The 23,824-nt window shown below is 44.9% G+C and overlaps 1 protein-coding gene across 9 annotated transcripts in view; it reads left to right on the top strand.

The window, feature by feature from the left end:
* Positions 1–21,246, top strand: part of LOC121592087 (BAI1-associated protein 3) — a 61,705-nt gene extending 40,459 nt beyond the window's left edge. For all 9 annotated transcript variants that reach the window (XM_041913367.1, XM_041913366.1, XM_041913368.1 and 6 more), the window contains 7 exons: positions 15,854–16,142; positions 16,230–16,431; positions 16,521–16,828; positions 16,898–17,426; positions 17,532–18,881; positions 19,401–19,644; positions 19,721–21,246. In XM_041913367.1, the coding sequence (XP_041769301.1) occupies positions 15,854–16,142; positions 16,230–16,431; positions 16,521–16,828; positions 16,898–17,426; positions 17,532–18,881; positions 19,401–19,644; positions 19,721–19,812 (3,014 nt within the window). In that variant the 3' untranslated portion in view covers positions 19,813–21,246. The remainder of the gene's footprint in view (positions 1–15,853; positions 16,143–16,229; positions 16,432–16,520; positions 16,829–16,897; positions 17,427–17,531; positions 18,882–19,400; positions 19,645–19,720) is intronic.
* Positions 21,247–23,824: the final 2,578 nt, after the last annotated feature.

The raw sequence follows: 23,824 nt of genomic DNA, 5'->3' as shown, positions 1-23,824 counted from the left end.
GATCTGTACAATAGTGATGGGAAAAATAAATCTCAAAAGGGATTCGAATCTTCGAACGCGGCCCTTATTCAATATCAAATCAAATAATTTATTTGGTGACTATAACTTCTCATTACACGAACTGTTGCTATATTTTGACTGTAAACTGCGTGTTTCGACTTCCGAAATTAGAGATACGGTGGTTTCTCTCGACCCCCATTAATAGCGTATCTCGGGGACGGATTGCATTTCAATGGCAATCCCAATCGCAATCGCAATCAGAACCCCAATCCCAATCAGAATCCCAATCGAATCTCAAATGAATCTCAATCCCAATCAAATCACAATCAAATCCCAATCGCAAAGGAATCTTTTAAGGAATCAAATCCTTCAAATAGGATCCGATCCGATCGAATCTTGCTAGGGATTGAATCTTCGAATCTTCCGAATCCTGAATCTCCCAACACTACACTGCACAATGAGTGATGTGAGAGGTGCGTGAAGATGAGCGTGTACACTTAATAGCTTCACTGGTAATAATGATGATGATAATCCGTAAATTAAGTTAGTTTTTGAATACTTTTTTGATATACAGTGGAGCGTCGTTCATCCGGGCTCCTCGGGACTTGACCTCGCCCGGAAGTGCGAATAACACGGATAGTGAGTCAAATGATATGTATTATCACCAATTCCTGATTAATTTTACGAAAATTATCTTATTTGATGATAAAAAGAACCCAGTTTTTATTAACTTTATGTTTTTCCCAAACGAATGTTTGAAATATGCCTTGAATTATCGTGTCTTTTGTTATGACAGTGTGCTCTTTTAACCGCTTTTTCAAATATCCTCCTCATAACGCAATATCACCTTTGTACGGAACTGTCATTTCTCAACAGTACGGATAAACGGACAGCCGAGTAAAAGGTACCCGGATACGCGACGCTCCACTTTATCTCGCATCAATTCTTGTTCATTTTGGGGAAAATGTACAATTTGAAGACGATTCTTAGAGTTTTATTCCAAAATTAATTCGCAAAATTGAAGTGTACCTCAAAGCAACGTTTCAAAATATGTAGAATGCTAGTTTATTATTAATTTGTTATCGATTTATTTTGTTGGTCATTTCACTGTGCAAATTCACAGATTATTGCATTACATAAATACCAATAAACGCAGTTAAGTATTGTAAAATTAGTTCTTCCTTTCGCTTTCGCTCCCCTATTTCCTCAACGCATGCAGTTAATTAACAGTTGAAGCCATTTTAATCGAACGATAGAACCAATTTCAAACCTTCCAAACTCCACTCCACATGTGCCGGCGAGTCGCCATTCGATCCGGCTTGCAACTGCCAGCATTAAAAGACAGTCAATAACAATTCAGCCCATCTTCCACGCGAACAGTTCCATTTGGATCAATTTTTCCCTTCACTCAAGGGACGCTCGTTCATTCCTTTCCTCCTTGGCTCGCCACTCAGCTAAACGCCTGTGCAGTCAAGAAATTGCTGCGAGAGATTAAGGGGTGAAAGCGAAAAACTTCCTCTCGCTTTTCCAGCTCTCCGACCACAGAGCGAGCTCAAGAGTTCGCACATGGTTGATGATGACAGTGACGGTGATGGTGGTGGTGGTGGACGTCCCGACCTAACTAGACTCGACTCGAGCCACATCGTTACCTGCCCGATAAAGGTATGGAGGGGGGGGGGCTTCACCGCGGTAGAACGAAGAACGAGAAAAAGCTGAAAAAGAAACCCCTCCCGAGAAACGAGACCACCGTCGCCAGCCTCTCTCGCTCTCTCTTACATTCTAACCGCGGGGATTTAATTTGAAAGTGAAGAAAATTGAAATTATCGATTATTTTAGCGCCATTAAGTGAAAGGGATGGTGGAAATGAAGGGGCTGAAGGAAAAACGGAAGGCCACTGCGGTACTGCCGGTAGTTGATTGGTGAACTTTTCCCATCGTAATAGTAGTAGTAGTAAAGTGTTGGCGGAAGTTAATATGTAGCTGCGTGGATAGTGGAAAACTTGCTCTCGGCGGACAGGCCGATCAATTGATTTATCTTTTTTCTTCTTTTTTGCGTACAAAACATTGTGCGTGAGCATTTTTCATCTCAAAGCCCTGTTGGGGGCATTCATTCGCCCCGCCATACAACCTTCCCCATTAGGCGTGGAAATGGGAGCCGTGCGCTTATATATATATATATATATATATATATATATATATATATATATATATATATATATATATATATATATATATATATATATATATTTTTTTTTTGCTACGATGGCTATTTATAGCCGGGCAGACAATAATCGTTCCGAACTAACTTTAGTGGTGAATTTTCCTCCACGGCGGATTAGCGGATGGTGTGCACGGACAACAACTACTACCCGTCTTTAGGATGCATTTATCCGCCTGTCTACCTTTCTGATGGTTGTTTGATTGGACGGAGTGACGCACACAGACACACGCTGCCACCACGAGACGCAGCGCAACGCTCATATCGCACGACGGCCCTGCGAGCCGAGCTGGTGTGTGAACACCAACTTTTACACCAACCGGAAGTGGGGAAGCAAACTCTTCCTTCCCTTGCTGCGGCTCAAATCCCTTGTGTAGGGATAGAAAACACACGCTCACACACTCACACATAGACAGCGACGACGTGGACGACTTTGCGGTCGTAGTCGTAGACCGTTCTGGGGAAAAATCCTCTCGCAACTCTAACCTCACCACGCACAGCACATTATGTGTCTCTCCGGTGTGCTGAGAGAGCAAAGTGTAGGGAAACGAAACGAAAAAAAAAAAAAACACAGGGACGGATGCTAGAATAACTTTGCAATCAAACAACCATTTGGTCAGTGCTTTGCCGTTCCGCGTTTCACGCCTCGTTCCTTCTTCTTCTTCTTGTTTTTTTTTTTACCAAACGCCTCCCGGATGTCCGGAAGAATCGGTATCGGTGTGTTTCGCATCATGAAACCGTCGGCGTCGTCGCTATCGTCGTCGAGAAGCGTGCGAGCGGCAAACGATTCTAGCAAAGCGCACCATCGAGCCTTTTATTTGCTGCCCATCAAAACTCGCACGGGCAAAATGGGTACAATTAGGTTTTGTGTGTATGTGTGTGTTTGATGCTGATATAGCTGTTTCACGGTGCAAGGATTTGCGTTAAGGCGTTTTTACGGTGCTGGAGATGAGGGAACGTCCCCCTGACAAGAACGAAAATCAAATTTATACGCACATAAAAAGATGTGAAGAGATTCAGTACATGTATAAAAAGTGGTGAAAACATTCTAAATATAAATAATAAATAATAAACATTTTTCACATATACTATAATCTGCCATAAGACCAAAGTTGGTAGAAAATTCGTCAAATCGGAAAAATTTACTATCAGCTCTATCAACCACTCTATCACTTTTGAAAGACAAGACAAGCATTCCTTTCACTACACATTCCTTTGTGGACGAATCGCGATCGGGATGAAATTACTGAATAGGATCAGCATAATTAGACAGCTACACGAAAAGCACTTCCCCACCCCAAAACCCTACAAGAGAAAAACCCCGCAATCCAGCCTGGGTGAGTGATTTATTGCTTGCTCTTTCACGGATGGAGCTAGCATTCCATCACGATTTATGCCAATCATCGTAGAATTTTTACCATTCCAGTCAATAACTTTGTGGCACAAGACAGAAAGACGGGAACGAATTCTTTACAATTTTTTTATTCGCAGACAGACACGACACGAATTGGTGCTGTTTGGCCGGCCAAAACGGTCCTTTTCTCTTTTAATTGAAAACAATTCCTTTGTGATTTTCGTCTCCGATAATCACATTTTGAGGAGGGTCTTACACATTTTCAAAATTTCAAATTTTGTATCATCCACAATCAAAACTTGTTCTCTCTTTTCTTCTTTGCACTAGTTGTCATTTTACGATCTGACACACCTTTACACCCGTCGTCAGACAGGAAAAGGCAGGATTCCGTGCTGCATATAAATCGAAACTCTCCCTGAATAATTCGTCGATATTCCACCGGTAAAAAAAAAAACCGTGCGAAAGGTTTCATCACTCATCCCGAACAAACCAGCCCGTAGCGGAAAGATCAAGGAAAATTGATTTCATGAATATCTTGCTGCTCGCACCATCGAACGGGTGGGAACGCTTGTGCCAGCGTTAAGCGAATAGGAAAGCTGACGGAAGGCTGACAGGCCAAGCAAAAGTGGCAAACAAGTAGGGTCATATCTTATTTTTCTTCTCCTTCGTCTCATTCTGGTGCGTTCTTATTGTCGACGATACCATCTAACTTCCATGTGATGTGATGGTGGTGATGGTACAAAATTCGGGATTCAAAACAGACTTAACTTCCCTCATTCAGTATTTATTTCCTTCGCCACACACCCCTTCCTTCGGCTGTTTGTGTTTTGTTTGTGGGGGCGCACGACAGACAGCAACAACAAAAAAAAAACTCGCATTGGCTTCGCAATTGGAAACAACGGTGCTTGAGGCTTATTGGATTGGATATAAACATACATTTTGCAGTGCGATTTGCGTGTGCCTGCTGCTATATGGTACCGGGCTGGTGGCTTTGATTGATTGAGTGCTGTGGCGAAACGAGCCCCGCCGCAGCTGGTACCATTCGATTTAGGATTCGAGAGAATAGTTTGATAAATCGCTGATTGTAAATGGTGCAATCGGTGACAGAGCGTTTGATAAGCGTTTGGAGAATAGAATAAACAAATTTTGTCTGAAAAGTACTGGGCGGCTCCATCGGAGAATTAAGGAATAAAAATGGAAATTCATAAATCACTTCAAAAAGAGCACTGAAAATTGATTTCCGTGCACAAGAATGTAATTTTGCGATAGAATTGATTTGTTTATGTTTCATTATAATATCTATTATTCGTGCATATGAATAATTGTTTTATTTACTCAATGGAGGCGCATGGTGTTTTATAATATTCATGGCTAACAATAGCTTATTTCCTGGAACAATCGAATGTTTCGTCGTTGATACTACGCTTCAAAGTGTGTATGTTCATCGTAGTTCTATTGTGAACCTTCTATACTCTCCATTTAATATATTTAGCAAAGGTCACATCGTTCACCTTGCATTCCAAGACGACCAAATTGCTTTGAACAGTCTTTTGACCCTATCATAACTAAAGCAAGCATGTTATTTCGCAAGGAATGTATTTTTAAACTATAATGCAATACACTATGCTCATTTGTACATATTGTATTTCTACGTGCTATTGTTTATGGGCGAGAATAATGTATAACTTCCCGTTATTCTGCCTAATTGCACTATGAATTCTGAAATTAATTATTGTATGCTATAAATAGACTGCATAGATCTATGCTTCTCTGAAATGTGAATTCCCCTGCTGAGAAGGTTTAACAATCAGTTTCACCGCACCAAAAATCTCAACCATTGCTTTGTTCACCGGAACATTATTACACAAATTCGTGGAAAACCCGGCCCAAACCCGCGCACACACAAAATTGTACAGGAAAGGTAATCTTCATTCATCTTCATGTTCACACTGTACGGCGGAAACGGATTGTTGTTGCTGCTGTAGCTGCTGCGGCTGCCGAATGTCTCTGGAGGATGTGTTTTAATTACAAACCTCCCACAAAGCAGACACTGCGACCCGTTCCGTGATTAGCTTGCCTTGCTACAGCGTTCAGAGCGTTCAGGGGCTTAGCGCACCGGCACGCCTACCGTCAACGTCGTGTGACAACTGGCTCATCACATCCCGGACCCGTTCAATGTGAGTCCCGTGTTTTATCTTGCGCTAATTTGCATAAGGTGCGTGGTGGCGGTTGCCAGATAAATTAAGCAACCAACCGTTTACAATACCATGCACCCCAGCAGCCTTCCCGAAGCGCCGCCACTGTGTGTTTGGTAGCGGCGTGAAAAGGTCACTTGAAATGATATAAAATGATCAAAACATTGCAAAAACCAACTCTACTTTCAATGATGATTCTCAATTTACTGTTGAGATTATGGGACCCATTTTCATAATTTAAAATCAATACCCCGCTGCTCGGCTGTAACGAGCTTCAATCACTCGTCAATAGAGCGCACCAAGCCCACCGCACCGTGACACAGTGAAGTGACATGAATCGAAAGCAGTCGCTGATAGAAAAGAGTGCCCACACACACAAAAAAAAACGACACCGGCCACTTCCCGGCGCCCTCGTCTTTTGCGCGGGCCCCGGGTAAATGGTGCGACCAAGCCGCATTACTGCCAACGAAGGAATCTCTCGAGACCATTAGCGACTGATGGCATAAATAGAGCCTGAAACATTCACTTCACTCAACGCGCAACGTGGCGCAATCAGAATGGAGACCCCATGGAAAGGGAATAAAATGTCAGCAAAGTTAAATTGATGGAAAATCGGGTACCGCGGGGGGGGAGGGGAGGCTGCTTTTTTCACGGTCTATCTATCTTTCCCGCTGTCAGCAGCGAGTCGGTATCGTTCGATGATGGTTCACTCGATTTGGTAATAGTGAGAAAAGCATCTCTATTAGCCTTTTCAAAGGGTGCACTTCTCATTTTGTAGATGATTAATACATTGGTTTCATTTGAGATAACCACTTTAAACAAACACAGCTTGTACACCTTTAACGATTCCTTTATACTGTTAATCTTTCTGACATTGAAACATGACTGCACACACATAACACATCCATTCCATTTAAAAACACGTTAACACAACTGCTGGAAACCCAATTAACTCTACGCTCGTTGCGTCGTTGATTCGCCCTTTTTTTATGTCGGTGCTCGGCATGCACGATTATAACAAAAAACGAGGTCACCGCACCATTGGCACCCGTTAAACACCTAATTAAATTCCCACTTGCTCTTCATGGCGCGGGTCCGACCCGTCCCAAAAACCTGAAGCAAACACATAAAAACAAAGCAAAACTTTTCGTTCGTTGTCATACAAACTTTTGCGCAAAAGGTCCGGTTTTTAACCGGTACCGCAGGCATACAAAACAAAACAAAAACCCACACACAACCAGCACACTAAACAAACAAACCAGCTGGGTATATATACCAAAAAAGGGGGGCTTCATCACAGTGCGATGATGACAGAAGGGTCTGTGCGGACCTGCCAGTGTCCAGCAGCAGCAGCAGCAGCTCGAAGGATCATATTTGTTTTATTTTTTTCCTGTTGCAAAAGTTGGCAATTTAAGGCTTCCACGGGGCTCGGTAAATGCCATATTTTTGCAGTGCACTTTAACAGTTACACCGAAATCGAGAGAACGGAGTCAAAAGTTCATTCCCAAATCAAAAAAGGGCTGTACATGCACACGAATGCTCAGCTGCAATGCAATGGCGCTGCAATGCACGGGAAATGGAATTCAATTACGAGCCGGCTAATTATGTTTCGTCAACCCGGGGAACACATTACCGGAGAAAGGATTAGATTTAGGCTGCACGGAAAATCGCGAAACCGTACCGCGCTTAAACTAAACGGTTGTGTTGAGCTGCTGCTCGATGCATTGATGCACTTTTACCCATGGAAATGCTATTGAATTGCCATAATTTTTTGTATGTGCACCATCAGCTTTGATCCGTCGATATCAATGCCCCCAAACGCCCCCAAACGAGGACAAACAAACGGATTGACGAGGGTGCGCTTAACGCACTTGCCACGATTAATTAAGCATGCTTGCCGTGAGGGCCGCGCGGCACAACAAAGCGGGGATCAAAGTCACTGAAACAAACGGGACTGGAAATCCCATTACACGCGCGCGGGTCATTGTGTGCGTGTGTGTGTGTATGTAGCCTCAGGGGATAAAAAGGTGTGAGCCGTAGCAGCGCAGCGCACGGTCAAGCGTGATGAATTAAATTTACGCCCGTGCGATGTGTTTCATTGTTGCTTAGCAAGCATTGGAAAATTAGTTTCACCGTTCGTTGATAGAGGGCGCTGCAGTGGGCGAGGAGAAGCTCAGAACGAAGATCAATGTTTTTTAATTGAAGCATATTCTTTTAAATGCTCTCGCAAAATCCATCCATTTCCATGCCCGATGTCTAGAGGTTCCACAGCTGGATTTGATTTATTTATTTAATTTAAAGCTATGCACCATAAAGAAGTAGCACCACCAGCCAATCCGATCTTAAAGAAGAAGGTGAATTTACCCCAGAACAGAAGGAAAAAAATGCGCACAACAAACCCCAAAAGCAGACTATTAATATTGAGGGTGTAATTTGTTTGAGAGATGTTGCGTAACGGCACCCCGGCACCGGTACGTTCCATGAGCCTCCCTTCCCAACCGGAGCAGGAAACGGAGCACCTTTTCACCTTAAGCCTTTGTACCCGTAGGGACGCCCTTTTTTACAGATTTCGCAGCCACCGGCGTCCGCGTGCGAGACGCGGCTTGTGAAGCTGATAAATCATCATAATTTTGCCACGCTTCGCTCCCCAAAAAGAAACACCGGTCACTGACCGGGTGGTTGTTTCTGTGTGTGTGTGTGTGTGTGTGTGTGTGTGTGTGTGTGTGTGTGTGTGTGTGTGTTTGTAAAAAGCATCTGTGTCTGTTATAACGGAACGGGGCGCATATCTACCTTCACCTCGGCTGACAACGGGACACGCGGTCGTGGCGCGCCACGGTCCGGCCCATTAGTGCTGATTGATGATCAAGGTAGCTTCCATTTTCGTACTTCGCTCGCACACCAAACACCTTTGAAGTGCCAGCTCTGCCAGTACCGGAGGGAGGATAATTTTGCTCACCACCTCACTGGTGTGGGCCGCACAGTCTTCTTGACCCGTGTTCGGCGCCGTGGTGCTTTCCTTTCCATTCGGCGCTGGATATTATCAGCCAGTCGACATCTTTTGAGAGGTTGTGTTTTCATTTATTTATTTTTTTTTTGCTATTTTCCCTTTGCTCAGAGGGGAGTCTATCCTGCCAGCGGAATTTTAGCCAACACTCAATCAAACACCGTCGCCTGAATGTTGTACGGAAGGAAGTTTTCCTCTTTTGAGGCGGAGGAAACGAGAATATCTCCAATTACTGAAAGCAGAAGGAGAGGATCGTAACGATTGATATGGAATGTGATCTTTTAAATGGCTTTTCCGTGTAAAGTTTCCAATTTTCAGTGCGCTCTTTAGCACATTAATCCCCTTCTCCTTACTACGAAGGCTGTGTTAATAAGCAAATGTAATTAGAGAAAATGCGTCGACCATCGACTAGTTGCGCTCGCAGAAAAAACTCCAATCCAACATTGAAGCACAGTGAACAAGGCAGGCCCGAATGTATGTCAATCATGAACGTGTTCAATTTTCTCCAATTCCATTACAACGTCATAATTGGCTTTTGGATAAAAAGGGAACAAATTACAAACAAGCGCAAACTAGCAGCTGGCAGCAGTAGCAGTAGCAGCAGCAGCAGTAGCAAATATTGCTTCAATATCCTGGCAGCGCACTCTCTCTCTCTCTCTCCGTGTGTATTCAATGCAGCATATAACACGACGAAGGACACTGGCTGGTTTCTTTCTTGCCAGTTTGACTGGTAGCGTATGTCATCGTCACCATCGGCACTTCGTCGAAGGGCAGCTGCTACTTTTAATTACATCCCTCTTAATACGCCGGATCGGATCAATTTGCTCGCCTAGATACAGCCCGTTAGCTGCAGAAGGGGGAGCAAAAGGGGGGGTAGGGAAAGGAAGGAGAAAGGGGGAAACAAACACACTCACAAAACCGTTTCGTGTGGACGATGGCTTCACAGAAAGGTGTGGGATAAAAATAAACGTCTTTTTTTTTTGCTGAGCTGCACTGCGTTGTTTGTTTACAATTTTCTACAATTTTCCATTTAATACTCCTTCGTGGAAATGCAAACTTTGCTCCCTTCATAGTCGAAGGATTATTAGAAATTTAACTTCTTTTTCTTTTTTTGTGTAATATAGTTGCATGAGCTTATCCAAACACAATTCCACTGTTTTTTTGTTGTGACACACACACACACGCTCTTCTCTCCCCCCTTTGCTTTGACCGTGCCATTTGCCACGAAACGAAAAGGCCCAAAATAAACAGGCTTTATAATGTAATAACAAAGCGCTTCGATCGTAATACGCTTTTGAAAATCGACGTTAGCAAAATAGCGATCAGTTGGCCGCCCGTTTGTTGTTTACTCTGCTCTGCCTGTCCCCGATAATCCCGATTCTGGAAAATCCATCTGCAGCATTAAAAACCCCCCACAACACAAAGCTCCCGAACAAAAGAACCAATCCATGACCGTACCATCCATTATCCATTTATCGCATTCCGTGTCTTCATAACTTTGTTTCCTCCTCTCCCCCCCCCCTCCCCGCAGCAAACAATAAATGCAAAACAAATGTTTAACCCTAATGGTTGTTGACTGGTGGCAATCAAAGCTGCCGCCACGAGCCGTACCGTACCAAAACTAAGCAGTAACACAAACACACGCACGCATTGGCACCAGGCTTTGGTCGGACCAAACGCAAACGTACTCAACTCACACGCAAGCCTGTCCGTGAAGGAAACAGAAGCAAAACAGTGAAGCAAAAAAAAAAGCGCACACACAAATGAAAAAGCAATTTTGGGCATCATCACCACCGCACAACGTAAACCGCTTACCGCAATCCATTTTCATGGATTAGAGAGAGCGGACTGTTTCCGCACCAGCCAAGCCCAGGTTTGAAAAAAAAGAAAGAAAACTCAGAAAAAAACACGCAAAATCCGCTTCTTTGCAACGGAGCAAAAGGACACACACACGCACGGATGGTAAAGCAGCAAAGTGCGTGAATGAAAAGTCATACATTTTCCACTTCACATTCGTTCGCGGAGCGCGCAGAGTGGGCTTCTGATGAGCGCACGCAAAATGCGAAACTCATTCATTTAATCATTTTCGTTTGCCTTTGATTGTTTTTTTTTTGTTTCTTTTTTTTCTGTGAACCACACAGCACTCAGTAACGTCAAACACCGGCGTGGAATAATATTTTTAACCACAAACAACAGCGTAACAACCACCACCACTTGCGTACCAGGTGAATTGGCGCACGAAGCCTGCTGGAGCTGTAGCCCGTCAATCACATAAACAAGCGTACGATTCTTACATCAATGTAAAGCTTCAAAAGCTCAAAAACTGTGTGAGAGAGAGAGAGAGTGAGTGAATATCATTTTTTCGACATCAAACGAAAACTGCAAAACTTTCCATCGCCACAGGGGGGGGAGAAGAACAAAATCGAGAAAAGCAGCGAAACGTTTTCCATAAAAATGACAATAACAGAACAGAAGCTTCAGGCGGTCCCTCTTTTTTTGCCATCTGAAATCACCACGACACCGTAGGTCAGGTTGACCGGAAGCAAAGTTCAGTCGTTTGATGCGATGGTGAGCGATGGGAAAGTGAAGAATGAAATTTAAGAAGAAAAAAAAGCACACAGTCTCGCCACGATGATGCACCCTAAAATACCTTTTCCAATCATTCCTCTGCCATCCGTTCGCTGATGGACGTCAGTGCGCATCAGTTTTTTTTTTACTAAAAACCTGTCCGATTTTACATCCATCTTCAAAGTCCACTTTTGTCCACCGATCGATGATTGGGATGATGATGATGATGATGATGATGATGGTGGTAACCACAATTAACCGAACCGAGCAGTAGCTGCCAGCCGCTGGTGGTTTAACAACCGGCGACTTCCGGTACTTTATGCACATCCCCCCCTTCCCACGCTCGCCTCTTCAATCCATCAATTTCCAGCGTTAATCTCCAAAAGGTTTCGCACTTCCGGGGCCTTGCCGCTGCTTTTACTTTTTCACATGGGTGAACCGAAAGATTGGCTTTTTAGTTCAATTACCCTGACCTGTGGGCATGGGTGGCAGAAAAAGGTCATTTTAATGACAAGAGCTTCTCGTTCCCGTATGTGTGTTAAGGAGGTTCAGAGGAGAGGTTAGCCATACTGTGTCACAGTGGGAGACGGCTTAACGCTTTCTCGATTGCAGTATTGTGGTTGAATGTGTGTGTGTGTGTTACATAACCTCTTAAATCCATAAGATAAGATCATTTAATCGTAAAAGTTAAATGAAGCTATTTAGGACATCAATCAAATTTGAGCCGAAGCTCGAAGCTTTCTCGCTCAACATGATTCGGATGGCATCATTACCTCCTGTCTTTAACAGCATCGTCTGTGCCATGCAAACAGCTCGTACTACAGCAGTTACCAGTTAATGTTTGCTAATTAAATCTGTCATATACAAGTTTTTCTTTAACTCGAAAGCTTTAAAGCTTTTAACGAAAAGTTTTACATTATACATCATGGTGGTAAAGAAATCAAAGAAGGCGAGGAAGTTCCATACATTTTAAGTTATTAGTAGCATTTTTGACTGCCTTGTAGCTATAAGAATTTGTGCCCGAGTTGAGCTTAATTCGTACTTAAACAATCTATATTTTTTTATTTAAATTTCAAAGCAATGCAGTACAAAAAAACTGGAGTAATTCTTTACAGGTCTTTCTAAGTCACTTTCAAATTCAAATTCACCACATCCGCAAGATGTTTTTCAACAGCTGTCAAATGATGTATTTGCTTCAAAATGAAGTTTCAGTTTTACAGGGGTTTTCAAGTCCGTTTCGAATGTAAACATTGTTATTCACCGCGCGCAAGATTTTTTTTTCTTTATTTTTATAGAGACTTTGAGCCTATTAGCCTCATTCGCCTCTTCCCGCGTAATCTACATCAATCTGATATTGCATTTGCATCATCATAATTATCAATTTCTTCAGCATGATTTTCAACACGACTCAAGCTGAATTGAGTTTGAAAGTTCGCTGTGGTGTGTTGAAAATCGTGTGTAAAAACTTAAATTTCATTTTGAAGCAAATACACCATTTGACAGCTGTTGAAAAACATCTTGCGGATTGCGGTGAATAATCATGTGCACGTTCGTAGGTGACTTGGAAAACCCTGTAACACATGAATTTCAACCCACCCCACTAAGAACTGTCAAACTCAATCCAGCTTGAGCTACGTGTTTGATAATCATGCTGACGAAATTAAAAATTATGATGATGCAAATGAAATATCAGATTGATGTAGATTAACATCTTGCAAACGTTGTTATACATTCAAAACTCACTTTGAAAACGCTGTATGATGGAAATGAAATATCAGATTGATGTGGATTGGCATGTTGCTCGGTGTGAACAACATCTTTACGTTCGAAAGTGGCTTGGAAAACCCTGTATTTACCGTGTACAAGATGTTCATCGATAAACTTAGGATAAAGTTCAAGGGTAAGCCTCATATTGCTACATTTCACGAGCAGATACGTTCCCCTTTTGGCAAACAATTGCCTTTAACTTGAAGCAAAACTTAATTTCTATTACATTTTTCTTTGCAATGTCATTTTCTTTTTGCAGTACTTCATACTTCGTTGCGTTCAATATTAATTTTAATGAAGAAAAAATAAGAATAACGTATCTATTAATACCAAATCAATATCAGTACAAAGGAATGTAAAATGTTTGACTTGAACTCTCCTCCACCATCACGGGAACAAAACCATCCGCCATAATAGAAACAATCAGATATTGTCACGTCAACGTCAGCGGTGGTAAAATAATCGGCAACCGTGCCCGTCAGTCGAGCAAAACGCAAAACAATACCATTTACAACAGGCATTTTCCTTTCTCCCAATCCCAATCGTTCGCGGTCGTTCCGGTTTCCGTTGCCTACTGTCAACGTTGCCCCATTTTGCGCCCTTTACAGCACGAAACGCGCGCGAAAGGCTACAAATCAAAAGTAAGCAAATGGCACGTGCTACGCGGCGCTACGAAAGTGAAAAAGCTAAACATAACACTTACACCGTGTTACAGTAGGTTCGTCCCTACCGCCAACCCGGGCCCGTGAAAGCGAAGGAAACGGCCCGATTGAGTCCGTAGATTGACGTTTACAATACAATCAAGCCAATACACTTCAACACCTGGCCATCGTTCGGCCCCAACCGGTATCGGTGCTGCTGCAGCAGCAGCTTGGAAGCTCATCGTTGAACGCACAAAGTAACGCTTCTGCCGCGAAGCTTCCGCCCCGTGTTTGCGCCGTGTGGCCACCGTTTTGCGCGAATCCGATAAGCGTAGCGAGCTCTTTTATTAACTGTGATGCAAGGGATGTCTCTCTAACGATGTATCTGGTGGAAGCACCCGATACACCGGAGGCATCGTGCAGCACTTCAAGCAATATCATCGATAGGCTTTTTGTTGTTGTGCCACGAGGGACACGGAGATCCATAACGCTCGCGCTGGTGGCTCAGTAGAAGGGAGGGGGGCTTTTGCTTTTATTTTATCCATCCATGGCAGGACTCGTTCCCCCCACGGGGCTGTCTGCTACTCCCTGGCAGCACATAATTGGAATGGATTGCGGAACACTGCTCGAACAAGCGCTCCATCGCTCTGCCCAGTGCTGTAGCTCTAGCATTTGCTGTGCAGGCTGTGGTTTCGTAGCCTTCATACCGGATAGAGCGTAGCGCATCATACAGCGCCCCCAAATGGCAATGGACGCATATTCTACGGCATAATTAATAACCCGGCGTGGAACGTGCGGCGATCCGATATTGCATGGGGCCCCGTTGTGGGCGCCAAACACGGGACCAATATCGGTTGATTGGAGCGGCCCAGTTGCGCTAATATCGGTGCCCATATCTGGGAACACTAAACAGCATTGATAAAGCTGTTACATACTAATCCACACAGCAACACACAATACAACCCTTTTGCGACGTCATTTTCCACTCCATCCCTCTCCGCAAAATGCAAATTAAACTCCAACCTTCAAACCCCGCCGGAAGGAGGCAATACGTTGCATTAACGTCCAACCACCCATCTTCAACCTTTTGCACCGAAACAAAAAGCCAAAAACGGCCAATTATTATCACGCCTTATAGCGCCGTTCCCGAAACCGCTAGCGCATATTATCGTTCGCAACATCTTCAATGGTGGGACCGTTCTTTGGAAATGGACTTCCCTTTTCACCCCGAAAAAGATGCCCCAGAAGAACGGATTGACAACGGTGGGGAATAGGATAGCATATAGCCGCTAAACTTTGGTCGATTTCTCAGGAAAACCTATCCCCAAGGTGATAAATTTTAATGATTTACCAAAAAAAGGGCGGGGCGGAGGGGTACCCCGCGTGAGAAGAGAGGCAAGATCCGCAGCCAGTGTCACAAAAACCGGTCTGCTCAATGTCAATGGCTCAAGCGCTCCCTCGCAGCGTCGGTTGAAGCGGCGAGGCCCGATTGTTTATGTGATGAAAACACAATTTGCATATTTTCGTTCGTAAAACTGTGAGACCCGAGACGCACACCAACCGAAACCAAAAAGCCTTCTTTCAACCTTTGCTCTTGCGTAAAAGACGGTAAGAGATGGTTGGGGGGACGGCTTTTGCCGGCTGATCGTCATCTTCGTAATTGAAACGTCACGCACCCTAAAACCACACCGCACAAGACACGTGCCAAAGGAGAGGGAAAAGGATTTTATATCCTCCCCCTTGCAGAAAACCTCTTTCTTTGTGTGTGTATGTGTGTCGGGTGAATGCGAAAGTTTTGCGGGTCTGGCGTAAAGCGGTAAAGAACGGTGATAAATGGATTGCGCAGTTACGGTGGAACGATTTGCGGAGAACGAACTTTTCCCCTGTTTTTTTTCGTTCCGGCGTTGTTCGTTGTACACAGCAACCATGTACAGTGGCGCAACTGTTTCCATACTTATTAAGCGTGCAGCATTGCGAAGGGGCGATACATTACTTTCACGCATTTCCATCTCTCCAATGGAGCCATTGAACATTCATAAATCATCATCCGCCGCTTGTTTCTGGCTTATCTCATCTTCTTTTTGTTTTTGCTTTTCTCCCCATACAGGTTTCAGCGATCCATACTGCATGCTCGGCATTCAGCCGTCCGGTACACCGCCTCCCCCCTCGCCCCAACCACCCATGACACCGCGGACCCTGTCCGACACCGGCATGGACAGTCTGGATTCGCCCGAGCACGGCAAGCTGCGCAAGCATCACAGCTTTCGGCTGAGCTTCAAGCGCAAGGACGGCCGCCAGCAGCGGGACTCGGTCGGCCCGGTGCCGGCCAAGTTCATCCGCGCGACCTCGGTCAAACCGCACACGCTGTGCCCGAAGTGGAACGAGAAGTTTAAATTGTAAGTATCGATGTGTGCAGCCCTGAGTGTCGCGTTTCGGCGCGTTTTCAATGCCCCTGTTTTTTGCCTCCTTTTATGCCGTGACAGTGACATCGACGATATACATTCGGATCAGCTCCACCTGGACATATGGGACCACGACGACGAGAGCAGCGTGCTAGACGCTGTATCGCGACTGAACGAAGTGAGGGGCGTTAGGGGTTTAGGTAGATTTTTCAAACAGGTATGCCAATCGGCACGGCAAGGCTCGCAGGACGACTTCCTCGGTTGTATCAATATTCCAGTCTGTGTAAGTGGCCGGTCGTTTGCTACAGCGAAGAAAATTGAAGAAAAGAAAAACTCATTAAGACCTTTTGCCCGCCCTTTTGTTTCCCACAGGATATACCTTCAACTGGCCTGGAGGGTTGGTTCAAGCTGGAGGCACGCAGTTCGCGCAGCTCGGTCCAGGGGCGCATCCGGCTGAAGATGTGGCTCTCCACGCGGGAGGACCGCGGCACGTCCGAGGAGGACAACACGCTCGAGGTGAAAAAGTTCGAACGGCTGCAGACAATCTTCATGATGCACGAGCTGACCGTGTTCGATCCGGCCTGGAAGTGGACCGGCGAGCTGGCCGGCCCGTCGCTTACCATCCTTCACCAGATGGCTGTGCAAAGTGATCTATCGGATCTACAAATTTCGTTAGCAAAGTAGGACCCGTCCCTTAACTCCTGCCAGCATTAGCCTTCAATGTGTTCCGTTCGCTCTTTCTCCCGCAGATTGGTAGCTATCATACGAATCAATCGCAAGAAACCGCTCGACACCAAGTTCATCCACCGGCAGCTGATCGAGGTGGACAAGCTGTGGATCAACAACTACAACAACGAACCGCTGACGCGCGAGCTGGAACAGTGGCTGGCCGATTCGCTCAACGGGTTCGTCGAGCGGTCGCTCTGCCAGATGCGCCGGCATCGGGAGATCTTCCCCGCACTGCACCCACCGTCGCTCGTGCGGCTCGAGTATCTGCTGCGCTGTCTCGGGCTGCTCGGCTCGATGCGCGCCTTCCGCCAGGTGAGCCCGTTCAGCAAAGGGGTGCGGGGCGAGATTGTCGGCGCGTTGCGCAAGGGTTCGATTACCTGGTCGCAGGCGCAGCTGCGCGAATCGCAACGTTCGCCGAACCCGCTGGTGCACTACACGACGATCCTGATTGCGGACCTGCAGCTGGGCGTTACGTACTACCACGGGCTGTTCGATTCGACCAACGGCATCCAGTACTTTAGTATCGTTTACAAGCAGTTCGATTCATTGGTGAGTATGCGGATGGCCTCCATTAGCGCTAAGACGACCTGAAAGAGACAAAAATGAACTTTGCTGAATGGCACAACACATAACACAACTCATTTCGCCTCTCAGCTTTCGGAGGAAGTCACCAACCGGATCGAGTGTGGCCAACTACCCGGCACGATAGTGAACCACTGGACCATCCTCGATCACGACCGAGAGCCCGACACAGCACCGTTCGAGATCTACTTCGCCCTGCAGGAGTTCCACAACCTGAAATCGCACCTGTCCGTCACACCGCAGCCACCGGAGAAGCCGCTCGGGCTGCAGAACTTCCACGAGTGGTTCGAGCCCGCCGTACAGCGATGGATTTCCGTCAGCAAAACCAAGGCGATCCAGCGCATCAAGGCGGCCGTCAGCGTGGATCAGGTGTGCGAGGGCGAGCGCATCGTGCGGCACAGCACGTCCTCGATCGATACCGCTTCCTGCTTCTACCAGATACGCGAGTTTTGGAAAAACCTAGCCTGGCCCGACCACAGCTCCGGTGCGCACTACGAAACGCTCATCATCGATCTCGTCTGCACGACGGCCAACGTGTACTCGGACCTGATCCACCAGGGGCTGGCGGACGGTGGCTCCGGTGGCTATTACGATAACAAGCAGGGACAGCAGCAGCAGCCCCGCTCCACCGACGAGCTGTGCGTGGTCGTGAACAATCTCGAGTACGTGCGCCGTGGGCTCGCCGAGTTTCATCCCGAAACGCACCAGCTGCCAGAAAATGCGGAAACCCTGCTCGACAACACGATCGCCCAGCTGGAAGCGAAAGCGGACCGCGTGCTCACCAAGCTGACCGCCTCGATGCAGGGCCCGCTGCAAAAGTCCGTGTTTCACCTGGCCTGGTCGCCGGATTCGCTGCCCGCCAATCAGGCCGTGATGCCGCTGCTAGAGTATCTCGATTCGCATCTGGCGACGCTCAATGTGACGCTGCTGTCGCAAAACTTTTACCGCGCCATGACGCTGATCTGGAACAGCGTGCTGACCGAGTTCGCCAAGCAGATGGATGCCGGCGGGGAGGGCGAAAAGCCGACCAACTTCCACGACCGCATGTACGGAGCGCTGCAGCTGCTCGGGGAGTTCTTCAACGCGGAGGGGCTTGGCCTGCCGCCGGAGATACTGCACAGCGACACGTTCTGGCGGGTGGAGCAGCGGCTGCAGTACCACAAAACCGACACCGACCATCTGATCGATCTGTTCTACATGCAGCGGCTACAGGAGCAGCTGAACACGATCGGGCAGACGTCGCTGGGGTCGCTTTCGGTCAAGGCGTACCTCAACCACGATTCGCTCTGTGTGGAGATACTGCACGCGAAGGATGTGATCCCGCTCGATCCCAATGGTTTCAGCGATCCGTTCGTGATCATCGAGCTGTTGCCGCGGAGGGTGTTTTCGCACTGCTCCGAACAGCAGACCAACGTGCACAAGGTAGGGAACTGAAACGAAGGCATGAAATGCGGGGTTAAGGATGAATGGTGGCACAGAATGAAACTTTTATTACCTGTTGTAAGATTCAAGGGTTATTACAGCTGTTTGAACAGCTGATTTTTGGCCCCAGATTGTTTGTTTACATTTCCCGATGACAGCTGTTTGGCAGTGTTGCCAGTTCTAATGAGACAAAGAACAGCCGGCAGCTATTGCCAGCTTATCGAGTTATCTTTTCGATCGACAATTCAAAACGATCGTTAAGCGTCGAAAATCCAGATTTAACTCATTTCTTAAGATCTTGTGGACAGTTAGACCGTACTAGTACCAAACGGCTTTGGAAATCTTTAGATGGCATTTTAAGGCTAAATAGCAAATTCCATGAAAAATTATAAATTAATGAGCTCGTTAAAATATTACGCAAAGGCTTATGATTAAACTTATTTAATGCACCGGAAATTATAAGACTGATAGAAAGCATTTAATGGATCTTTTTTTAACTAACTCTTCTTTTCGCAACAGAAAACGCTCAACCCGGTGTTTGACGAGTGTTTCGAGTTTTCCGTCACCCAGGAACAGTGCCAAACCGAGGCGGCCATGATCGTGTTCACCGTGATGGATCACGACGTGCTGACGGCAAACGATTTCGCGGGCGAAGCATTCCTGGCGCTGAACAACATCCCCGGAGTGGCCACCAACTTTAACATCGACAACTTTAACGGGCTGGCCCAGATCGATCTTCCGCTGCTCGAGATGAAGGATAAAAGTAAGTAGCAAACGAGTAGTAAAAGTAGGTTTAACGTGCGATTTGTTGCTCACTGTTTTTTTTCTGACCCTTCTAGATCATCCGATACTGCAAATTCTTGAAGGGCGAGTCAATGACAAAAATGCTATGAATTTTCTCCGCAAGCAGAAGGCTCGTGTCGTTGGTTAAAATGCTACATGCTGATCGTAGGAAGGAAGGAAGAAAGCTTCAACCCAAGAAAAACTAAAATCTATGAGGCATACTTGCACGGATCTTGATCCAAATTAGAGCTCAATAATACACGACACGCACAGGCAAAAAAAAACACACAGGAAACAAAAACACTGGATGCAGAGCATCGTTCAGCAACTCCCGCAATCACATGGATAGTGATGGTATGATAGATCGCAACATTTACGCATATGGTAGAGAATTTATATATATACACAAAGAAGAAAAAATCACATACATGTTAGATTGCACCCGAACAGCAGTAGTAAGACTCTCGTAAGACTTGTACGTTCACATCGCAAATTACTCATCGTTAGCGCATCGTTCCTTGTGTTTCTATGATAGCCAACCATTGCCTTCTAAAAAAAAACAAAAACCAAACCCTTACTTAAGTAGAACGCTGTGCAGTAGTTTAGATGTATATACCCCGCGTAACACGTTGAAAACGCACAAAATCTTGTTCCCCCCGCACTCCCCTCCATGCTGGAGTCGAAATCTGGATGTCGATCGTCAAACTCAAACTTTCAAACTACGAAGAGATAGATCACTAAGCAGAGAAGAGAGAAGACGACTGGACGGTTCGTGTGACTGTGAGCATCAGTCGGTGGGTGATCGGTGTACGTACCCGTGTTCCGATGCCTCTTTATAATTACCTACTTTAGCTTACTAATGACACTACTAGGGAAAAACAACCACAAACCACAAAACAAAACCTGTATTTTTACCGATATAAAACGTACAACTATTGACAACGTAAGACTATCTCATGAAAGAAAACAGAAAACCCACGAGCGTAACAGATGTATCAGAACGCGCAAAACTCTTGCATCTAAATTAAAGAGAAGAAGAAAACACCCTCCCCCAATGCTTTCATTCGTGGGCCAGAACATTTGAACAGTTTATAAAACAAAACATAACAAGAGCGAGACAAATTACAGTGAAATAAGGATGAGGAAGAGATTAAGTATCAATCAATTATAGAGCCATTATAGGTGATGACAGCCAACCCAATATTCCCTCTATCTATACAAGCTCATAACAACTCTTTGTAAGGAACATTATACACATTATCAAAGGATGATCGCTATCTTCTACAGTGAGCAGTACTGCACCGCGCTGTAAACTAACTACACTGTAAAACGGCGTTTGCCAACGTAAATGTAAAGCAACCTACGAATGAACACTGATAGGACACACTACGCTGAATGATAGCTGCATGAATGAATGGTGATGAACGATCGCGCTGATGAGTTAATGGGTTGTATTCCAAATTCATTGAGTAAATGACCAACGAGAGAGCGGGAGATAGAGAGTGAACGGTAGAAGACAAAGATATAGAGAAGAGAGAGAGAGAGAGAGAGAGAGAGAGAGAGAGAGAGAGAGAGAGAGAGAGAGAAGGGAAAACGAAACGAAAGCAACTGGAAGGACGTTTAACTTTTAAGCTGTAAATTTTCACAAACTGCAGATATTTTCTTATGAATGAATAATGACTCTAGGAAGTCGCCAGTCGGTGAGAGCCGGAACAACACCGGAACAGAAAAGCAAACGTGTTTGAGCATTGAAGAAAGCACGCGTGTTTGCTTTTCCGTTCGAAAGGCGCGCATACAAAATTGCACACAAACTACAACAACAGAAACAATCGCTATCCATCCGATTCATCTCGTGTTCGATTTGTGTGTGTGTGTAGAAATTCACGTTCTATTCTAACACATTCTTATACACTGCCTCCTAATTTCCCAGCTTTCGCGTACCTTGTATTCCAGAAACTGAAAGTCGTGTTTTAAAGCACATTTAGTAGAGATTTCACTTTCATTACTGTGTAGACGACAGCTATAGCACGTTTTTACGCAGAACGCAGATAACAATTCAGTAGCAGCATAATCATGTGGCACAACCAAACCAAGCCCCACATGTTAGATTTTTCTCTTATTTCTTCTCACAATCATCACATGAACCTTATCTATAGCGTAAATCGGTAAATGTCGAGCTTAGATGTGCTAAAACTCTAAATAGTGTAGTTAACGGCAAAAAAGCACTTTAGCAGAAGTTATGGTAGAGCCTCTCTCTCACACAAAAAAGGGGCAATTATATAGCAAACGCTGTTGCCAATCTTTATCGTACTGTGCAAGTATGTATATGTGTGTGTGTGTATGTGTGTTTGTAGAAGAATTCCAACATATAGATGTGAGTGTGTGTGTATGTGTATTTTGCTGCACCAGAGCGCTGCTGATTGGTTGGTTTGTTGGGTAGCATGCTGATGACGTACCCGGCTAGGCAAAACTGTACAGAACTGCGCCCTCCCACAGCACGTACTTTTCTACAATGGCCAAGCTTTAAAACCAGAGACAACTTCGACTCCCACCTTGCCGACAAAACAGCATAAAAAGGGAGCATAGAGTAGGAGGTGATGTGCAAGACTCAAGGGCGGTATCATCTAAAACATCCTCACAACACGTCTTCATTGATCATCAACACAGAAAACCAAGGGGCAAAACTACTAGTACGCGTGTCACGTTTCTCGATGTACCTCTAACGTTTTTTTTTTAAAGGCATTTATCATTCGATAGTGCACGAGGGCACGAAGGTAGTAAAGACACATCAAACATATACTTAAACAGGTGTACTATTTTTGTATTAACAGAGAGACCGAGTGTGTGTGTGCATTTTTTTACTACCAATCTTTATACACTTGAATTTTCCAACCGCTTGCAGCAACTTCTCGTGCGTTCCCTAACCCTGTGCAAGGGAAGATGGGGAAAGTAATATCAAAGTAAAAACAATAACAGTTAGCACTAGAAATTGAAACTCCTCCATTTTTTTGTAAGGGCAGTTGCATTACGCGAATCATTGTCTAAAGCTAGAAAACGAATGTAGCTCATAACGCGATAAACGGATGGGGACAAACTATTTACCTAGGATCTATCAAAACAAAACACACACACACACACTTTGTAGAAAAGCAACCGTTTAAAACACAGTAGAAACGTAACACATACAACTCTCTAGGCAGCCTTTTTCTAGTGAAACTAAACGTAAAAATCTTCCTTAAGGTCCTTAGCACGTAAAATAGTGATCTCGTACCTTCTCCTCACCCATTTCGACAGCGGTTTGTATAGAAGCATCTAACCTCACCAGAGCGCTCAACCACTCTCCTAATAGCATCATCTTCATCAACGGGTGTACTCTGTTGTTGTACTACCACATAATCATGGTAATATAGAATGCACTTTACGTAGAATGCACCCGCCGTGTACGTGGTCTCATAAGCACACGCACCACAGAATAGATCACGTAGAGAGGATGCTGCATAGAAAGGATCCCCCTTTTTGTATGACTGCGACTTTTTGTACTGTATAATTGCATCTTTCTTGCGACTTCTGTAAAACGATACTATTTCTCCACATAGTCTCTCACTAATGCTCGGCTTAAGGAGGAGGCTCTTGTTGTGGAAGAAAAAATTAGGAAAAAATACTTAAAAAAACAAGATCAAGTACAACTATTTCACTGTGAGGAATAGGAAGCTGTGGGAGAAAATTTAGTTAAAAATCAAAATGAAACACATCGTCAAGCCGTTATTTTCGCGTAAAAGGGGAATTGAAGGGGTGAAAATGAAACGCTTTTCCATGAAAGTAAACTCCTATTCTTATTGGGAAAACATTTATAAGCTAAACTTAAACACAGCAACACAAAACGAACATCAAACGAAACCAAAGAAGTATTGTGTTTTGAGAAATAATGGCCGCTCGAACTGCTGCAGTATATTTTTCTGTACACCAACCAAATATTTTTACTAAACAAAACACAAACAAAAAAGGCCGCTATAAGCCCGCTCTGTTTATTAGCTAAATGCGTTTTTGCGTTTACCCCCCCGTTTTCCTTCCTCCTGGTGGTGGTGGTGGTGATGGTAGGGGGATGCATTTTAATTGTTGGAAATCAAAGAATTTAACTGAATGTTGTACAACTACCATTA

This window comes from Anopheles merus, chromosome 2L, assembly GCF_017562075.2.
Source record: "Anopheles merus strain MAF chromosome 2L, AmerM5.1, whole genome shotgun sequence".
Classification (NCBI taxonomy): Eukaryota; Metazoa; Arthropoda; class Insecta; order Diptera; family Culicidae; genus Anopheles; species Anopheles merus.
This window is presented reverse-complemented; position numbering and strand designations above follow the sequence as displayed.